Source organism: Antennarius striatus, chromosome 5 (genome assembly GCF_040054535.1).
Source record: "Antennarius striatus isolate MH-2024 chromosome 5, ASM4005453v1, whole genome shotgun sequence".
Classification (NCBI taxonomy): Eukaryota; Metazoa; Chordata; class Actinopteri; order Lophiiformes; family Antennariidae; genus Antennarius; species Antennarius striatus.
This window is the reverse complement of record NC_090780.1, coordinates 24,835,102-24,855,847: the sequence shown is the minus strand read 5'-3', so window position 1 is coordinate 24,855,847 and position 20,746 is coordinate 24,835,102. Positions and strand designations below refer to the sequence as shown.

Sequence of the window (20,746 nt, the reverse complement as noted above, 5' to 3'; positions counted from 1 at the left end):
CTGCCCTCCTCCAGGAGTTCACGTTTCCCTTCAGGCTGGATTTCAATTTGCCTCATAATAATATCATCGTTTCTAATCCAGGATATTAAAATCTACTTGTTTTTAATATTGAATAAATCCTTTACACCTGATCTGTTCGGGTCTACTGATGTATAAAAACTTAAAACGCTGCTCGCCAAACCTCCCACTGTTAAAACTGCTTCATTCCGATTAGATTAACGCTAATCTAACTTGATAATCTGACAGATTATGACTTGAGCTCCTTGAGAATTCAGATCCCAGACTTCTACAGGTATCAAATGAGCAACATTAAACAGTTTTTCTTATTAATCCAGCTGTTCCAAGGGACACGTTAATCCAGATTATGTTTAGTTTTAATCCAGTCGTTCATAAATAATTTAAACTGTGATTTATTTGTTTTTAGACACACAGAAAAGGAGCCAGTGTCATTTTTTTTGTACGTTATGTTAGAGAAATTACATTAATACCCAAAGCATGTGTAAAAAAAACAATGATAAAAAAACCCAATGATAAATCAATACTCAATACAATTATGTCCAATCATCCTGCAGGATGAGTGATGTCACGTTCCCGCTCATACATCACGTGTCATCACATTTTAACACTGAAATAAAGGTTTTTGCGCACAAACAGAAAGCACCTTGGCGCCACACTGAACACGTGGCGCAAACGACGAGATAATAGCGCGAAGATGGATCTGCGATTAAAAACGTGGCTTTAATCTGCTTTAATCCCCTTTAAATCATCCAGTCAACACTCCACTTCTGTCCCGGAGATGTTAAAGTTCTGTTCGCTCCGATCCTGGATCTCATTGGGCGTCGACATCTCCAAAGGTGAATCTGCGTCGGTTTCTTTCGTCTTGCGGTAAATCACCGCACCTGTCAGGTCGAACAGAGACAACCTCGCCCGTTTCGTGAAGCGTTGAAGCTTCACCACGAAATCATCGTGTCCCACTACGTAGATTAACGGGTTTAAGGTGCTGTTCAGACACGCCAGGAACCTCCCGACCTGATGCGCAACGTAGATGTCTCGGAAGCTGCGGTAGCAAATCCCGTCCAGCTTCCAAATCCGAGTGGTCAGGTTGGCATTCCTGAACACGTGGTAGGGGATGAAACAGATGGAGAACAGGATGACCAGGATCACCACCAGCTTCAGGCATCGCTGCTTCAGCAGAGGGTTGACGTTCGCGTTTTTGGCCAGAACCATCACGACGTGTCCGTAACACGCCAGGATGATCACCAAGGGGATGGCGAACCCGGTGAGGGTCCAGGCGATGCTGTAGGGCAGGTAGACTCGGACCAAGTCGTTAGAGGTGGTGTCAAAACACGAGTGGGGCAGTTTGGAGTCGTTCTTTTCAAAGAACATGTCAGGAAGGATCTGAACGATGACGCAAATCCAAACCAGGGCGCTGATCGCCAGAGAGTGGCGGCTGCGGATTTTCCCCAACACCCTCATGGGGTGCACGATGCCCAGGTACCTGTAGATGCTGATGCAGGTGAGGAAGCCGATGCTGCCGTACAGGTTGAGGTTGAAACAGAAGCGGGTCACCTTGCAGAACGGCTCCCCGAACTGCCAGAAGCTGTTCCGCGCGTAATAATCCACCAGGAACGGCAGCGTGAGCAGGTAGAGCAGGTCCGCCACCCCCAGGTTGAGCATGAAGATGTTGATGTTCCCGATGTCGTGCCAGTTGACGCACACGCTCCTCAGCCCCCAGATGTTGGACAGCGTCCCCACCACGAACACGACGACGAACGCGGGGGGGAGAAAAGTGTGCGTAAAGTTGAGGTTGATGCGCTCGCAGGAGCCGAGAGAGTTGTTTTGAGACATCTTTGGAGGGTTTTAAGGTGATTTTCCGATCAGGTTGGTCATCTTCAGAGGGGGGGGGGGGAGCACCAGGGGCTCAGACCACACCGCTCCTCTGACTGGAGTCCGGCAGAGCGATGCTGAAATGGAGCCAAAACGCGCGTAAAAGCGCCCGCCCACACAGCTTTGTGGAGGTGAGATAAGAAGAGCCTCACATGGAAACAGGCTGTCAGACCCAGAGAACACATCAAGTGACGTATGGAGCATCATCATCACTCCTGTCTGAATAGGAGTCATTTTCTAAACCTGAAACCTCACATACTGGTCAGAATAAAGTGATTTCCTTGACGTGTGTCATCCTTCACTGTGAAACACACCTCACCTTTGTCAAACACTGGTTGTGTAATTTTTTTTTTTTACATCAAGATAGTAGACCTGACTTGAATTCAAGTCAGGTCTGTATATCGTGTCTAACAGGTAAGGAGGAGGTAGCTGACATGAGTGGATGAACATTTCAGAATATATTCAGAACTTTTCCCTCCAGCCACACATTTGCAAGGATGCATAATGGAACTATTTGGATCTAACTTGCGACAGAACTTTGATGTTTGTAAAGGGACTTGTTCATCAAGTCAAGGCGTCACTTCACCGTGAGACCCGATAACCGCTTCATACACTTTGAATATTTTTATTTGACAACATGAAAAAACATTTCCAGATCGACGCCTCGACTTCAATCCTGTTGAGTCGTCTAATGAGCAATTTGAAAATAGAAATTGTGCTGAAACCACTTCGGATCCTTTAAAGAGGTGGAACAATCCTGATACAAACCACCTTGAACAAACATCTGGGTTACCATGGAAACAGTGTTTCCACATCTTGAGCACACGTTTAGCTTCCATGTGTTGTTTTCAGGTGCTCCGTGTTGGAAGAAGAGTGGATGGGATTCAAATGATAAGGTCCCATGATCATTTACAGTTAAATACAGGAGGTACAATATGACTGGAGTTAGATTCTGAATACATATTACTGCATAAATATTAATGCATGCTTTCAAATGTGAGTGCATTCGTATGAAAATGCGCATTTGCACATCTCATGAGACAGCCACTCATTAGGTTTCCATAGCTTCCTGCGCGGCTACATCGTCATACGTGTACGTTTGGTCATCTTCCTCCTCTGGTTTCCTTCGGGGACGGGACCGGCCCATCTTCTTGCGGCTGGACGCACTTCCACCTCACATCCAGGAGACGCCGGCCGAGCCCGGCGACTGGCGGCAGGCGGAGATGCTGCAGGAGCAGGACTCGATCGCCATCACCTGCTGCTGGATGAGTCTGCCCTGAGGGCATCGGAAAAGCATCCGCAGTGTCCTGGTGTGGGTGGGGGTGCAGCAGCGTCCGTCTGGACAGGCGGCGGCACAGAACCTGGGACGGTAGGCCCGGGTGGTCCAGCAGCCCTGGTGTTCAAGGTGCATGGAGAGAGGAGAGCTGAAGCTGCTCTCACACGACCCCGAAGCCTGAAAGACACAATTCCAGGTGTAATCAGGTCTGTGCACAAAGTCAAACAAGCACGAGTACACAAGGTCAGTTGTGACTAGTGGGGACAGGATTGATGTCTGAGTACTTCTACATCTACATTCGAGTGCAGAAATGGTGCGAAGCCAACAACAACAACAAAAAGTTAGCTAGAGGGTTACCTACAAGTTTTAGCCGTCAGTGTTTTTGCCTTAAATTTAAGAAAAGTATAAAAACGAGTGGTTCCTCGCTGAGGAAAAGACAGGAGACAGAGCTTGAGGTAGCAGAGATGAAGATGCTGAGGTTCTCTCTGGGAGTGACCAGGAAGGATAGGATCAGGAATGAGTACATCAGAGGGACAGCACATGTTAGAGGTTCTGGAGATAAAGTCAGAGAGGCCAGATTGAGATGGTTTGGACATGTCCAGAGGAGAGATAGTGAAAGTCAAAGTGTGTTTGCCTCATTTACCAGTCTACCATCTCAATGCCGAAGAAGGGGAAACATAAAACGTCATTTTTGGACTGTTAGAAACTATGACACCAACTTTTCGCTGAGAAGTGAGCTGGGAATGAGAAAAGGTGAAGGAACTGAAAAGCAAGTTGTCCGGACAGAAGTCACTTTTCTAACAGCCAACTTCAAAACCGAATCATCGTTCCGGTTGAGTCGCGTCAAAGTTAAAGACAAGAAGTCCTTCCAAGATGGAGAGACGGTAAAAGAGGCATTCATTGAAGCAGCCGACTCAGCTAATTAATAAATAGTTCATGCTTTCAAATGAAAGATGCAACATCTCTCCTTAAAGCTGCAGATGATTTGGCAAACTACCAGAACCTGACGTCCGACTTGGAGATCCAAGGTAGATTGATGATTGTCAGAGTTTCAATGGCTGATTCCATTCATTAAGGGTGGGCGATGTTAGCCTGCACAGCCCTCAGAGGCAAACTGTCTTTGAATGCTCAGGTTTGTGTGCCAAATGCTTTTAGCCTAAATTCTACTATGAATATTTCACCTTAAAAAGACTGGAAAATAAGGTTTTCAAATCTATTTTTGGTTTAGTTTCTTTCTTTCTTTCTGTTCTTTCTTGTTTCCATCTCCATCTTCTTCAGTTGTTCTGGAAAGTGTTGCATCAGTGGGTTCCTGTGAAGCTGCAGAGCGTTTCTCTGGAAAATAACAATCAGCCACGGGGTGACTAGAAATGAAACTATATTTGGATGAAATTATCCTTGACTTCTCTTGCCAATGATGTGAGACAACACAGATTCTCTATTGTTGTACTTCCCTAAGACAGCAAACGCTAGCATGACATAACTCCTTGTATTCAACGACTGACTGCTTTCCACTGAACAAACCGATGATCCAGTGCCGGACATATCTGAAATTGTTGTAGTGCATGGGTAATAAACCTTTGGTCTTAGTAAGGACATCTATCTTTGCTCTGTTTAGTTCCTCTAGTTCCAGGGAACTGGGGCTGTTTATACAGGAAACTCCATCTGATTTTATCACTCGCATCCGTGTGTTTCCTGTAACGACTGTTGGGAAGAAGTTAATCAAAACACGCAGATCACTGTTTCTGGGGGAAAATGCCAGATATAATTGAATAAACAACATTCATAAAGGATTTTCACATTGTTCGGGTGGAACTTTCATTTGAATGTGTCTGATTGATGAGGGTTCACTGTGCACTGACCAGCTGCAGCCCCCGGAGCCCTGGCAGGAGGTTCTGGCATGGCCTGACCCAGCATAGTCTGGTCTGGGTCTGCAGGCGACAGGCCCAGTTCCTGTTGGTGGTGCGGGTGGAGACGCCCTGGCCACAGCTGTGGGAACAGGGGCTCCAGTCTGAGGCCCACTCAATGCAGTTGGGGTCAGAACCGTACGGCCTGGTCCTGTAGTCCAGAAGGGTCCGCTCTGCTGGAAATCAGCAAAGCAGAAGAAAGTATTCTGTGTTTGCGTCGAACTGAAAGTTGTTTGAAGAGGACGGCTCTGAGAGCGCGCGTTCAGCCAGAAACGGCGTGAGGTCGGTCCGCTAAAAATAGCTCTCACAGATGTTTCACACATATGTGATCGCCCTGACGCCTCTTCGGTAAAGAAATCTGTTTGTCTAGTCACGGCTGAAAAGCGACCTGTAGGTCCACGAGTCCAAACACCTGCCGCGCAGATTTTAACTGCAAGTTTCAGATATTAACAGGAAATATCTAAAAATCATCTCGATGCAGATGTAAAGATGAACGCAAACGTGTCTCTGAGGGCTTCAGAATACAGGTAGTCCTCAACATACTACTGTAGTACCGTAGGTTACAGGTAGTCATCAACATACTACTGTAGTACTGTAGGTTACAGGTACTCCTCTACCTACAAACACTATTGGTTCTGAAACAATGTAAGTTCAATTGTTCGTAAGTCTGTATTTATTAAATTTCAATCTCTAATCTCCATTTGAGGTCATCACTACTCTACTAAAGTTCTATTCCCTAAGACTGACCAGAAACATTTACAGGACATTAAAACAACACAGAATAAAATAAAATACAGGTTCAGGTCGTTTTGAGTTCAGTCGTTCTCAATTATACATCAGTTTAAAACAAAATACTCGCAAAAATAAAAATCAAGTATACGGTACTTCATTTCACTGGATCTAACGTCTGTCCACGACAAATACAGGACTCTAAAAATCACTAGAAAACCATTAAAAGCTCATAATATCATGTTACTGTACAATAAATCAGAATAAAAACATGTAATTGTTAAAATACGTACGTATAGTTCCAATGTCTGAGTCAAGCATCACTTGTGATTCACGCGATTGTTTAAATCCAGGTTAGCTTATGGTAAATTTTAATCCTGATAATTTCTTCCTTTACACGAACAAAACACCTCAAGGAACTATCCGCCAGTTTTTAAGATCATCAACCACAACAGTCGGAATCACTGTTGGTGCTACTATAGCATGTAGCTTAGCTTTAGAGTGAAGGCAGAGGAGGGAGGAGTTCTTGTGGGTCAGAGTCAGAGTTGTCATCAGAGAGATGGTCACCACTACCACTATCTTCACTAGTCTTTACTTCATCATCCATGATAAACAGTAAAGTATCCAAGGTAGGAAGCCTGACGCTCTCAGATGCTAACAGAGACAACAACAAACGATAAGAAGAAGGGGGATGAGTGTTAGACCTGCGTTAATGCAGCAGTGCTGCCCCAACAGGGGTTGTGGCAAACAGGGGAACTACAGGACAGTAGTTGGATATGGTAAAGCTCGTTTGTTCGTATTTCTGAATGTTTGTAAGTCGAATACTCATATATTGAGGACTGCCTGTACTTTAAATGAAGCTCTCACTCTGTCAAGAGTTCTTGAATGTCAGTACAGTTCTTACTTCAAATACGTACTGGTATGTATTTCCAGTTTGTTTTTCAGACCATCAACCCCGTTACCTGCTGGTGGGCTTGACTGAATGCTGTTGTCTTGGCCGTCGCACACCCACTCTTTGCAGCAGCGCCCCGGCGGCCTCACCAGCTGAGGGTTGGGGCAGTTATCAGCAGGCCTCTGTAGATCGTCACTGCACAGGGGCACGCAGGTCACCCCTCCCCCCAAGCAGTGACAGAGCTGGGAACAGGACGGCTGAAATACCTGCCCCTCCTGCAGCCGCCGGCCATCCACGTCGCAGCCCAGCTCATTCCGATCTGCACCAATCACAGGAACGACTTGTTAAACTGTGGACAAATGATCCGTACATAGTCGGAGTGTTTTGTAGTCGCACCGACACACTGTCCCGGTTCTCCGGGGAAGCTGCTGCTGTAGTCGCACTGCAGCCCTCGCCGGGCGTCACAGGGCAGCTGGTCACTGCAGGCCTCGCCCTCCTGCCGGGCGCAAACCTGGCAGCATCCGCAGCCGTCGAGCACCAGAGGAACTCCACCTGGGCAGCGCACCCCAATGGGTGGGCACTGACATGGCCCAGAGCACCCCTGGCACCACCCCTGGAGAAAGGGTAACCATCATAGGGAAACTGGGTTATCTGGAGACATCGTTGTGCACTGCTTTTTTATAGACGTCTTTCCTTATCCACCCCACAGGAAGTAGAAGTTCATGAGTGTCTAATCAACTATCTGCTGGGTGAGAACAAGTTGTTTAAGATAAAAAGTCTGATCGCTGCAGATGCATCAACTGAGGTATAGTAATTATCTTAGGAGCTCCGTTACTGAAGAGGTCCAGGAATTAGATGGTGATCCAGGTCAGGATTCATGGCCACGTGTTCCTCTAGCTGTTCCCAAGGACTAGACGGTCACATCTCCACCAGATGATTGATCAAGCCTCATCCAAAACTCAACCTCACTGGCTTTTCACCATAATTTAAGGTCAATTGAGTTGGAACAAACCTGGATCAGGTCAGGTCATGGATACCAGACCTCTGAATGTCTTTTGTCCACCTTTATCGAACCCCTAAACTCGATGGTAATGACTGGTAGTAAAACACTGATAGATAAATTAGGACAGTATCAAATTCTAAATCGCTCCATTTGGAACCTGATGTTCTGCTGCTCTAATGTGAGCAGATGCAACAGGAAGAGGTTGACGGTGTTTACTTCAGTTGAAGCAGCGTCGCCGTTAACCACATGGTAACCACACCTCAGGCGACCGTATGCCTGGGGCTCACCTTCAAAAATGCCCTCATACATGGATCAGTGTCAGTGCGAATTAAAAAAAACATCTCGGATTTGGAGTACGACACAAAAAACAGAAGTGAAAAACAAAAGAATGTTCCGTCCTACTTGTGATAGGAAGCAGGTGCAAGACTCTCGCTTTCACATTTACTGTGAGATAAAGAGATGTTTCCATCATCTCCTCTGATTGGCTAATTTAAACATTTCCCAGCAGCAGGCTCAGCATTTGCACATGTTGAGATTCAAACATCTGTTCAAAGAGTGTGGGTTTAAGTTTGACTTTCTTAAACTTAACCCTTTACTGACCGTTAAATTTCAAATTGTAGCTCAAATCGATTTTGTATCTTTTTATCAACTTTTGGGTCTTTAAGACGAGATGATAATACTTTGGTTTTCGTCCCACGTGAACCGGAAGACGTCTGTGAAAAATCTTCATGACGTCATCCTGTCTGTGGTGCCCCACCTGGTTATATTCTGATGGGTCCCTTCTCCTTCCATCAATCATGATCATTATCATCATCATCATCCTCATCATCATCATCGTCGTCACAGAGAAGGAAGCCCTTTAGTGTGGAGGTATGAAGACTGTTCCACCTCTCATTTCTACCGGTTCTCACCTGAGTGATGATGATGCTCAACAGCAAAGAGAAAAGCAGCTGAGAGTCTCTTCTGTTCGTCTTCATCATCTCCATCCTCGGCTGTCCTCCTGTCATCTGGTCTTCCTCCCTCCTTAGAAGACGGGTGAATAACAGCCCATCTCCACTCGTTTATACAGCCCAGGTTCTGATGTCACAGCTGATGGACTGCAATGTAAACTGAGTGGAGAATGAAAACCCTCCTACTCCTCCTGCCGATGTCCTGGACTGTCTTCACATAGACTAGCTGAAAAGCTGCTTTATCCCAATTTGACCAATTCATTTTATGTCACTACTTTTCATCAGTAGTGACATAAAACAACTTATCCAAGTCCTCAAGATTAAATCAAACACACATATATTCATTAATAAGGGTTTAAATGTTGTTAACCAACATTAAAGTCAAGTTACATTCAAATGTGAACCTGAAAAAAACAACAACTTTAATTTACTAAAATCATGAACTACAGAAATGAAGAACAATGTGGACACCTACTGTAGGTTTAAGAGTAAGTGTTTGGGTTAAGATTTGGTTTGGGGTTAGGGATTAGGGGTCATGGTTAGGATTTGGGTTACATTGTCATTTTTCTAGAACATTATTTCTAGAATATGTAGACTTTTTTTTGGGTTAGGGTTATGTTGGCATTTTTTGGAGAATTTTTTATAGCGTTACGGTTGGGGATTAGGGTTAATGTCAAGGTCAGGGAATTGGGTTACAAAAAAGGGTTAGGGATTAGGGCTAGTTATTTTAACTCTGCATACTTCTACAAGGAGAGGCTTGGCTGTGGCTTAGCAATAGCTTCATGCCGTAGCTGCTATGAATGTATTACATGCCAACATTTCCTGTCATGAACTGAACAGCTCAGAACATCAAACTAGATCAGAGCAGAAGCAGCGATATTATCTAATATACTTGACATTAATCTAATGTACGTGCGACGTGCGGTAACTTCTCTCACCTTACATCGATGTCTAGCAATGATAAATCAACAGAGGTTTCCTGTCTGTTCCACACAAAGTACAGATTACCGTAAAACAAACCATCAACTAGTGACCACTCAGCGTACTGACAGTCGACTCACGATATAAAGAGATTATGATCAAGTCCAAATTTACTGTGAAGAACTGAACCTCTAATCTAGAAGAAAGATCTGAAAACCTCCAAAAGAACCTGATGAAGCAGAATGCAGTACAGACGTTCTACCACCTGGTAGCGCTGTTGCCTATGTTGAACCTTGAACTGTCTCGGTGTAACCTCTGTGTTATTTCCTCCGCAGAAACGACTTCTGATCCACGTCGGGGTTTTTTGTTGTTGTTGTGCAGATGATTTCCCATAATCCTTCACTGTTACTACTTAATGCAAGTCCTGCTCTGCAGCAGCAGGTGGGGCAGTTGTTCCATTTAGAGGAACAACTGCCCCATTAACATCTTATTAGTTGTTTTTTAAACTAATGCTGAGCCAATGACAAACCTTCTGGTCACTGTTCACTGATTGGCTGATCGGAGGCTGAATTATTAAATTAAATGAATCCTCTTAACTTAAATGAAGTGACTGATCTGGACCAGACCACCTGGAGGGACAGTCGATATACTCTTCTTCACCCCAAGGGGGCAGCGATGGTGCGACTCGTCAAAAACGTGAGATCAGCAGACTCTCAAAGGCATGCTGCTTTTGCATGCCGACCGTTTGACGTTTCAAATTCCAGCTGTGCATTGTGGGTAAGTCCCAGGGTGAATGGGTTCACTGTTGTTAGCGTGTGGCTACACAGAATCCGTGTTTGTCAAGTCCAGCTTCTCTTCAGCTCCGACACAAAGGCCGGTGGAAGCTCACGGTGGAGACGAGTCACGCTCCAACGAGTACAGAGAAACAAATAAATCACTGTGATTACAACTGTATTTAGAGGGCTGCCTGTTATATAACAGTGTTGTATAGTTTATTTGTCCATGATGGGAACTTTAAGGTTTGGTAGTGTTGATGACCTGAGAATAAAACTAATTCCACCTGATTTAGGAGAACTTTGTTGATGAGATTTTGTACAATTTTCATTTGTATTGCCAGAGTTTGGCTTTGATGATGATTTCCAAAGTTTCTCAGCTGACTGTAGCTGTGGCAACTCCTGCCAGGGTGACAGTTTAATAGGTAAACACACACACACACACACACACACACACACACACACACCTGTTGGTGTCGACTCTCGTGTTCCCATCACCTTCTGACACTATTTCCTGTGTACTGGCAGTTGATATCCAGGTCACGCCATTCGATGGCATCCGGATTCGGCTCAAAATGATTCTGTTTGACTTCAACACCAACAGAGAGTCAAGTCTGATCAAATGTCCGCCTGAGAATTTCACTTCTACTCTGCAACCTTTCCAGACCAACTAACCGCCAATCGACGGTGATGTACTTTGAAAATCCAGCGTTCTGTCATAGCAAGGAAGACTTCAGATGATTCCATGTCGCAGTGATGTTTGCCTCTGAGGTAAACAGAGTTGGGTTCCAATTGATATTTGTCAAATCAAAGGACAAGCCAAGATAGGCCCAGAAATAACTTGCTCCTATTTGCTGGTTGTATCTCTAACACACTTCAATCATCATTTAAAAAAAAACAGGCATGAAGACGGATTAGAGGTATTTCAAACCTTTATTGAAATAGAGCCCCGATATGTACAAACTCATTAAAAACAAACTTTCATTCAATCAAATGGCTTCAGGAACGACCACAAAACAGAAAATTCTGTTGAAATAATAATGGATCAAGTTATCGGAACATAAGGTCCAAATGTGTGGTACAGGATGAGCCGCGTCTGGATTATGATGATAATCCAGGCATGCAGAGTTGCATAGAGAAGAGCGTCGCGTGCAGAACAAGTGACAATGTCTCTGCAGACATTGTTATTCCAGCACCGGAAGAAACCATAATATCATCGAGCTACGGGAGCGTGGATGAAATCAGTTTGGAGGCTTCGCTAAAACATCATCAACTAAAACTAAAGAAAATAAAAGCATTTAGTCAGGAATCAGATTAAATCCAGAAAAATAAAACACTGTCAGCGATGGCTCTGCTTCAGCAAACATATCTCCAGTCGTCTTTTCCATCCCACACAATCAAAAAGCCCACACTTTAAAGTAACACCAGGGTGAGGAGCCCAGCTGTAGGTGTGCAAACGTCAATGTAAACCCAGTTTCTCACGATGCATAAGTTAAAACCCGTCAAGTCAGAAAACAACGCCGCAACGCTTCATCCAAACCCCAAGTGATGCGTTCATGATCAAGCAAAACTTCACCCACTGAAATCTGCCAGGTTCCGTCGCTAAACCGAGGAATGTCCAGTAGGAAACACGAAACGACGGCGAAGCAAAAGAACGTGAAGAAATGAGGTAGTACAACTAAAAAAATAACGGGATTCTAGTCAGCCATTACTGTTCAGTTAATGTTCCACGACTCCTCCGAACTCGCCCTTACTCACATTACACCTTTGACCACAGGCAGGTTCTCCCTGGAACACACCTGTGATTGATTTCAAATGAGTGATTATCTGGATAATAAAGCGTTATTCATCACGAGGTGCACCTGAACTCTGAAGACAACTGTAGAGCTACTCGTCTAAGCTCCCTTCCAGAAAGAAAAGATTTTACTCAAATAGCATCCCAAATACTAACGTTGGAATTTTGGACCATCATTTATCACACATTAACCTTTACAGAAAACCCTCAGGAACACCCTGAATACTGCTACCAATAATTAGAGGAAACTACAGCAGCCACAATTTAGCTGGCAAGGCACAATAGGTATGGAGAATTTGATCATAGTGGAAATAAAATTACCTATGATGTGAACTACAGGTTGCTAAATAACCCACTGTGCTCCTCAAAGGCAGAGAGATGGGGTGAATCAAAACGGGGCGTGTGGAACGGTCACATCGACACACAACAAAAAATACTATGCAAGTAAAATTAGGTGAAGAACAGCCCATCAGGGGTTGTTGCTGCTGCGAGGCTAATGGAACCAGCTACTACGTTTGACACAGTGATCTCAGTGGACTGCATGTTGGATGTCGTATACTGCAACGTAAAATACAAGTATGGATTTTCCACAACACGCTCCAAACAGGGAACAACGGGCAGAACTGAACGCAGCGTCATCAGCCAACAGAAGAGCAGGAAGAACGACCCGGACGTGGACGACTACCAACTTTCCACTGACTTGTGGAAAGAGATGGTCGAACAAACTGGTCAAAGGTATCTGAGAATGTTCTGGACAACATCTCCTCTTATGGAAATGTAAAATTTTGATGACTCAAGACGATTAATAATAAATGAAGGCTAGGAGCAAGTTTCCAGGGTGGTAAAATTTAATTTGGAATGATGTAGCTCCATGTTGCATACCTTCCTCTAATATAACACCACTGACGTCACCTCAGTGTCTTGGGTTTCTTGAATGAGAGAACCCATTTGTTGAATGGTCAGGTTCTGGTAACACAAACTTCCCTGGACCGCTGTTGTAACAACGGGTGACCGACAGCAAAGGAAGTCACAAAAACAGGTGATGCTACGTTGGATTTAGAATCAATCGTCTTTGGCACGATTGTATCTTCTGTTATTGTCCAGACGTCTGTTCTTTCGTTGAGTTTCGGCTGCACCAGTTCAACCGTTGACACAGCAAAACCGTCGTGTTTGCTGCTTTTATCATTACTACAACATTGACGATGAAGCAAACATTCTCGACCAGAACTGGCAGATGACTTCCCTGTAAACAAGAGTAATAAAAGCAAAATGTCCTTCCTTCGCCTCCTCCTCAACTTCACAGTCTTCAGATTTAAATGTGGAGACCCTCTAAGGATGCAGTGGCTCCAGACAGAAACACCAGTCTGCAGAAAACGAAACAGAAGAAAAACAGCTTTTGATTTATGGCCAAGAAATTTCACAGATTAATAAACCTCTGAGGTTAGTGGTCCTACGACAGCTTGATTAGGAAAAATATAACATCTAGACAGACATCAAAGCCTGTGTTACCAATAAGCGGTGACGTACATTTTCATTTTTTGAAGCTTGATGTAATAAACACTCTACGAAAGAGAAAACCATTAGTATTAGAGTATTTTCTGCAATATAAGACGCACCTAAAAGCCTTTAATTTTCTCAAAAACCAACAGTGCACCTTATAATCCAATGGGCCTCATATTTGAAATAAGTTTAAAAATAGGCCATTCATTGAAGGTGCGCCTTATAATCCAGTGCGCCTTATAGTGCAGAAAATACTGTAAATGTTTATTGTCAGGCACAACACGGTGAGCTGTACTGTGGCCCCCTTTGTGACGTGGTCACAGATCCGGTTCCCCAGAAGGGCCACCACTTAGAGCCCCATCAACCTGTCCTACAGTCACATGATGAGAGAAGCACCAGCGATGGTTGAAAAGCAGAGTCACTCCCCTCCTCCACCAGTTTCCTTTGCGTCAAAATCCGCCCTCGCCAGATTAAATCTGGGTCGACCCAACACACGCCCGTGTTTCCAGCGATTAGCCAGGTTCTGTTGGTGGATCCTCACATTTGTTACAAGTGCCACCAGCCAGACGTGTGTTACTGAGCACGGGTAGCTCGTTCTGCGTGTAAATAAGGACACAGCAACTCCTTGGAGTTTAAAAATATCCATGGGATACGTAATTTACACAGATAGCACACAAAGGTACGACAACAACTAAAGCTGACATAGAAGCTACTAAAACTTTATTTCACTACGGGGGTAATTGGAGCCTGAGCCCTGGTGTGACGAATCATGCCCTAGCCGAGGTCACGGGTGAGCCGTCAATCACACTGACAGGACAGCTGCCTCCTAAATATTCATGGGAGTTCTTCCGCTTCACGTCCGATCAGCGCTCAACATGTCTAACAGTATTCCAGTCTGTAAAACTGGGATTATCTTTCGCTCTGACGAGCCGGAGCCTCCGGCCAATCCTGCAGCGCAAACACTTCTTTGTCTGATCCGACCGACGGCGCCGTGAGAACAGACGGGTGTGTTTGCGATGTGCAGCCGCTCGGCTCGTCGCGGATTCAGGCCGAGTCGATGCGCACAGTTACGTAACCGACTTATGAAAGGTTCAGGCAGGGATTTACTGCTTTGTCCCGCAAGCGGCTGAGACAACATGTCCCATGCTGACTCGTCGGTTTGACGCGGTACTGGAACCGACAGCTTTGGACGCTCGGCTGTCCAAATGTTGTTTTTCAAACGGTGGTGATGTCTGAGCTGACTGACGAGCTTGTGGAACGAAACACTGACGCCCCTTTTAAACGTCGCATCTAAACACTGTGTTACTGTACTATTAAAAATGCATATATGTGTGTAGAATGGGGGTTAGAGTGGGGGCACAGATCAGCTTCCTAAATGGTGGTTTTACCCCTTTCAGGTCAGTTCACACTCAGTTGTTAGTAATGATTAGTTAGGTAACAAAACCAGCTGAGTATACATTTTTCCTTCTCACTGTACTTCAGTGTTCCTTGTACCATTTCAAATAACTACTTTTCCAGCAACTATATCTGTTGTCATTTTGTTATTACTATTTCTAACCTGCAGGATCAACATCTACTAGTCAAACTGACCAACGAGAAATCAAAGAGGAAAAGGCAGCAAGCAGAGCAGGAGAGAGACGGTCAGCTGGGACGCCACCCCTCCACTCAGCCCCAGTCACATAATATGGGCGCCTTCCCATCCCCCTCCAAGCGGGGCAGATGATGTAACAGCAAACAAAGACCTGAGACATGTTTCCACCGTCACACAGGACGGCTTCTGGATGTTGGTTTGAAGCACAAGCAGAACATGTTGTCCAAGTCGGTGCAGAAGTCGTACATGAGTGGCGTTAAGCCGCAGGCAAGACGTTAGCTTCGACCGCACCCTGTTAACCTTTCACTTTCACACTAGTCAACATCACAAACACGTCACAACACTTAACTGACAGCCATCAAACAGGCCCAAACGAGAACATTCTGATCCATCAATGGACTCGAATGCCTTGCGGAAGTATGGTGAAGTCTCTCAGGTCACAGTGAAGCACGCAGCGGCAGCACGCAGCGGCGCTTAAAAACACACAAACCTTTTTAGATTTGAGGCTTTGTTGATTTGTGGACTTGGAACAGAGACAAGAACGCCGTGCCTTCTTGTTTTCAGCAGTCAATCTATTACTAGCAAATTACCGAAATGCCATTTTGCTTTTCACAGGTATAAAGTCTTCCTAAAATAAATCTACCAGTAAACAATAAGTGTAATTAATCCCAGAACATCAAAACTGTAAGATAAATCACCAACTTTAATATCTTTTTGAATAAAAACCACCTACTTTCTATCAGATTCAGGAGTTCACAGTGATTGCTTTTCATTTCTAGGTGGACTAACCCTAACCCTTTACTCCCTCCAACCAGTAGCACCAGTATGCTAACAGACGTCACATTCCATCACCACCACCAGATCCTTACCAGTATTTACTACTGTACTTCAAGGAGGCCACAGTATTTGAGATTTAAAATAATTCTATTAAATCTTATAGAAGTCACGGATCGTTTCTATGCTGACGATAACTCTTTAAGTACCTGTAAAACAACCTGATCGGGGGTCATGTGGTACACATAACCTGGTCCATTCTGGCCTGCAGCTCAAAGGCGTTGGGCCGGTCCTGAGGGTTGACGGCGAGCATGTCCTGCAGCAGCCTCCTCACTCCGTCGGACATGCACGACCTGCGTTTCTGTGGGATGTTCAGTACCATTTTGGGGTTCTCGAGCAGCGCCTCGCCCACCGGCACAATGTCTGCTCCTTGCCTCACGTAAGTACCTAGCAGCTCCCGCTTAGATTCCGCATCGATGAAGGTAATTCTCTCCAACATGGCCCAGATGATAATTCCCAGAGCGAATATGTCAGCTTTGGCGGTGTAGTGGCCCTCCCACACCTCCGGGGCCATGAAGAAGTCCGAACCACACGCCGACGACAACCAAAACTTGTTGACGTTGATGTTTTTGTTCTTGTCTTCACCTTCTTTGCCCTCGTGGGTGTCAGCTAAACCCGCACAGACTTTACTCAGGCCGAAATCGGCCACTTTGAGAACGGCGGCGCCCGACTTCTCCGAGATGAGGATGTTGTCGGGTTTGAGGTCCCTGTGGACGATGTTGTTCTCGTGCAGGAAAGCAACGGCGCTGGTCAGCTGGAGCATGAAGCTCTGGTTGGTTTGAGAGTCGGGCTGCCGAGATAGGATGAACTGATTCAGGTCACCGCCTTCACAGAACTCCATGATGAACCAGAGGTAACAAGGCTCCTCTGGGAAGCCCAGCACCCTCTCACCTGTAACAGAAACAGAAACTACACCGTTAAAAAGTCTTATATATAACATCAAGAGATTTTTAAAACACAAAAACCATCAAATCTGGATTGTTTTGAAAATTTACCTGAGAAATCCAGACTATTTTTTTTGAGTGAATTTTAAATGCAATTGTGTGAATTTGAAATTGATAATAATCTGACTGTTTCCCATCCCACTGAATATGTCTAGTCATTCTGGAAGAGGATGTTTCCTGAGAATTAAATTTAAAAAAAACTTTAATTGTGCCCACCAATCCCATCTTTTACAGTATTGGTACACATTAAGAAAATGCAGAGTGCAAAGAGTGAAAACCAGCTGTAAATACACAATAAACAGATATGTCCATTATAAACAGGTATGTGCAATGTGGTAATATTTATATATTAAGACCATGGAAATTGTAGAGCTATGGATTGTTTCTAGAACCACAGACCACACCTGAGCTGGACGACCAGGAGGCAGGCAGCGAACGGGGTCAGGATTAACAGAAATAAATTCAAAGAAGGACAAGTGCAACACAGTGGGCTGAGCCCCCCAGCTATGACACCAGCCTCCATTTTGGTGAGTGAGTTTGCACTAAAAATCACCCCCCCCCGCCCCCCAACAAGGCTGTGTCATGACGTCAACAACACTAGTTCCATTTCCAAAAAGGTGCAAGGTGTTCTTCTGCTGGGCCACTGGGATCATGACGTCACTGAACGCTAAACCAGTCCTGTTCAATTAAATGCTAGCAGCTGTGACGTAACTGTTAGCCTGTGGCCATTTAAAGGACCACTAATACAGGAACAGCCTCCAATTTTGGGATGTTTGGGTTAAAAATACTCTTATAAACGTTGAGTCGGAACCAGGTCTGCTGTAATAAACCAGTTCCTGAAGTACCACTGATCGCCTGTCGATTGGTGATCGATCGGTGTGCTGCGATGACTCAGCTCAAACCAGCTAGCTTGGAGCAGGGCTCACCTTTCAGGGAGGTCTCCACCAGACGCAGGTACTGTTTGGACCGCTTGTTGCCGTGGCTCATCTTCTGGGCCATCCCGTTCCTCTGCAGCACACACTCCTCCAGCTGCACCACGTTCGGATGCCTCTTCTCCAGACTCGTCAGCGCCCAGAACTCCTGCAGCGCCAGCTCCACGTTCTCCGGCGCGTCGCAACGCAGCTTCTTCACGGCAACTTTAGCTCCGGACCTGCGGGCGATGGCTTCGTACACCACGCCGTAGGTCCCCCTCCCCACCTCCCGCAGGAGGTTGTAGCGGGGCGCCATGACCCTCAGCTCCAGGTGGTCCTGCTTGAGCAGGCCGGCGTCCCGCTTCGGGTCATGGTCCTCTTCCGTGTTGCCGACGCTGAGGCACCGCAGCACGCTGGGGCCGCCGGCTCGCGCTCCGCACTGGGCTCGCGCTCCGGACTGGGCTCGCGCGCTCCTCGTTCTTCTCCGCCAGTCGTCGCCGCCGACGGCGTCCATGTTGCGTCACGGCGGGTCCCCCCCCCCACTCCCTCACGGCCCGGTCAGCACACGGGCGGACGCCAGCATTGGGGTCGACATCCGCTCGATTCCACACGTTTGAATGAGGTAAACAGGAAAGAAAGTGAGAAAAGTGGGTTAAGAGAGAGGAGGAGGAGGAGGAGGAGTCCGCCGCACGATGTTACAACCGAACATCCGGTCGGGACCTTCAAAATAAGAGACGCGTGAAACATCCGGGAACCCCCGCCACTGGTCTGACGTTGAAGAGAGATGGAGGTAAACAAGTTATTCCAGTTTTATGTTTGTAAAACCTCAATGTTGTAGCCCTATTTTAAAGATAATGTTGACACCGTCATTCATTTCTATCAGAAAAATATCCGACTTTTGTCTCACAAATATCACAACTTCCGGTATGTTTTAGCTTCCGTGCGGCGCTTGACGTCATCCGTGAGTTCGGCTGTACCATTCCGTAAGAACATGGGGTTCCGAAAGTAATTTTTGTCTTTATTGTTTTGTCGGTTGACGCGTAATGATTGCAAAACGATGTCGAACGAGTGAATGTAACTCCTGTTTGTTTGAAAATCGGTTAAATATCCTTAATTTTAACCTTATCGAGGTGAATCGAGAGGTAAAACCTCACATGGACTCGCCTAACAGGTTAGACCTGTAAAAAAAAAAAAAAAGTTACCTGTCGATCGAATATTTCGATCACGATGACGTCATGACTAGATTAAGCTGATTTAGATTTGTATTCGTCGTTTGCGTGTTTTACCAGAACCATATTGCTAACAACATCCCGTCAATCCCCCCCCGTCACCCGCGCCTGATGGTTTCGTCCATCCCTCAACCTCTCCAGCGTGTTTATCCACGTGCGCGAGTCTCCACCTGAAGTCACGTGTTTAGTGAGCGGCCTGACGAGGAAGGAGTGTATTAACTATTTAAGTCAATGACAAACACTAAGACATTTGTCAATTTTATGTAAAATTTATTTATGGAATCTAAAATTAAAAAACTTTTTGATTTATTTTGTTTACGACATATAGTTCCATGTGTTCGTAGTTTTGATGTTTTCAGGGAAAATCTACAGTGTACATAGTCATCAAAATAAAGAAACCCATTTAACTGGTAGTGTGTGTGTGTGTGTGTGTGTGTGTGTAAATACACTTATAAAATGATAATAATAAATATGCTAACAAACATGCTGTTATAAAAAGATTATTTCAGAGGATGCTACAGTTCTTGATCAAGTCAAAGTCAGCGTTATTGTAAAGTGTACCATATATGCACGACATACAGCACAGATGAAATTGCAGTCCTCTCTGACCCACGGTAAACAGGCAGTACAACAGGCGGTACAGCATTTCAATCAATAACGTCTGTGGACATGCTCAGTCTTCAAGGTCACGGCTGATCATAATCGACTCATCTTCGCCGCTTATCCGAAATACGGGTCACAGTTTATACTGCAGCCTTTCCCAACTAGCTGCAAGCGAGAGGCGGGGTACACCATCGATGAGTTCAGTTCATCACAGGAAACCAGGAGCTTTTGTTTTCATGTTTTTATTCATTTGCACACATATTAAATCCATCAATGTAGAAAGATAGAATTTGTATTACAAAGACTGCTAAAATAAAGAATCCTGGAACATGGCTGAGTAACGGTTATCATTAACAATAAGAGAATGATAAAACAACTTCAGGCTTGAGGCTCAGTGACTGCAGTTCAAAGAGTAAAGGCTGTACCTCCTGAATACGAGTAAAAATATGGTGGCGTGAAAAGGTTTGGGCACCCCTGACAATTTCCATTATTTCCATTTATAAATTATTGGTTGCAGTCAAAGTGCTCTGAATAGTTGAACGATGCCCATCTTTTGCCTCGCTTCCCTGCCACTTCTGGTTTTAACAAGAATTGTGTTTGTAGTATTTAACTTTTCATTTCTGTGTTCCTCACTGTGGAAACTGACCTGAAATCTGACAGGTTTTTTGTATTTTTCACCTAAACCTTGATGCTGACCAATTGTTCTTTTCAGGTTATTTCACTCTTCACATAAACTTGACCACCTTAAATACCTTTGGTAATGTTTGGATGCACCTAACCATCAGATCCAAGGCTTGATGAGCTCAACAAGCCGATTGTGTATCCAATCAACCAGAGCTAACAACTCAACAAAATGACTGGGGCGATCTAATATTGCACATCTCTTAGTTCAATAAACGTGGTTTAATTTCAGTTTCTTGATAGATCAAAATGAAGTTGCTGATCCCAACAGCCTATGATTTATAAATGGAAATATTTGAAATTGTCAGGGGTGCCCAAACTTT

At 45.0% G+C, this 20,746-nt stretch overlaps 4 protein-coding genes across 8 annotated transcripts in view; 1 reads left to right on the top strand and 3 right to left on the bottom strand.

Moving 5' to 3' along the window:
* Positions 1-394: 394 nt before the first annotated feature.
* LOC137594874 (P2Y purinoceptor 1-like) lies at positions 395-2,368 on the bottom strand. The gene has a single exon (XM_068314460.1). The coding sequence runs from the start codon at positions 1,846-1,848 to the stop codon at positions 772-774; it is 1,077 nt and encodes a 358-aa protein (XP_068170561.1). The 5' UTR covers positions 1,849-2,368; the 3' UTR covers positions 395-771.
* A 128-nt stretch (positions 2,369-2,496) lies between these two features.
* LOC137594875 (CCN family member 5-like) lies at positions 2,497-9,941 on the bottom strand. Of its 5 annotated transcripts, none has more exons than XM_068314463.1 (6): positions 9,828-9,941; positions 8,603-8,800; positions 7,085-7,301; positions 6,759-7,007; positions 5,023-5,243; positions 2,497-3,340 (listed from the first exon to the last, which is right to left on the bottom strand). In XM_068314463.1, exons 2-6 carry the CDS (start codon positions 8,696-8,698, stop codon positions 3,062-3,064), a joined length of 1,062 nt encoding a protein of 353 aa, XP_068170564.1. In that variant the 5' UTR covers positions 8,699-8,800; positions 9,828-9,941; the 3' UTR covers positions 2,497-3,061. The 5 variants fall into 5 exon arrangements, with proteins under 5 accessions (XP_068170564.1, XP_068170565.1, XP_068170566.1 ...); XM_068314464.1 differs by having other exon boundaries at positions 9,792-9,939; XM_068314465.1 differs by having other exon boundaries at positions 5,023-5,240; positions 9,580-9,885.
* A 1,308-nt stretch (positions 9,942-11,249) lies between these two features.
* Positions 11,250-18,919, bottom strand: LOC137594873 (serine/threonine-protein kinase 35-like). Its single transcript, XM_068314458.1, has 3 exons — positions 17,926-18,919; positions 16,205-16,946; positions 11,250-13,494 (listed from the first exon to the last, which is right to left on the bottom strand). The coding sequence occupies exons 1-2, from the start codon at positions 18,422-18,424 to the stop codon at positions 16,228-16,230; spliced, it is 1,218 nt and encodes a 405-aa protein (XP_068170559.1). The 5' UTR covers positions 18,425-18,919; the 3' UTR covers positions 11,250-13,494; positions 16,205-16,227.
* LOC137594876 (immunoglobulin G-binding protein A-like) overlaps positions 18,589-20,746 on the top strand; it is an 80,765-nt gene continuing 78,607 nt past the window's right edge. The window contains exon 1 of the mRNA XM_068314467.1: positions 18,589-18,700. The gene's annotated coding sequence lies outside the window, so the exon portion shown is untranslated. The remainder of the gene's footprint in view (positions 18,701-20,746) is intronic.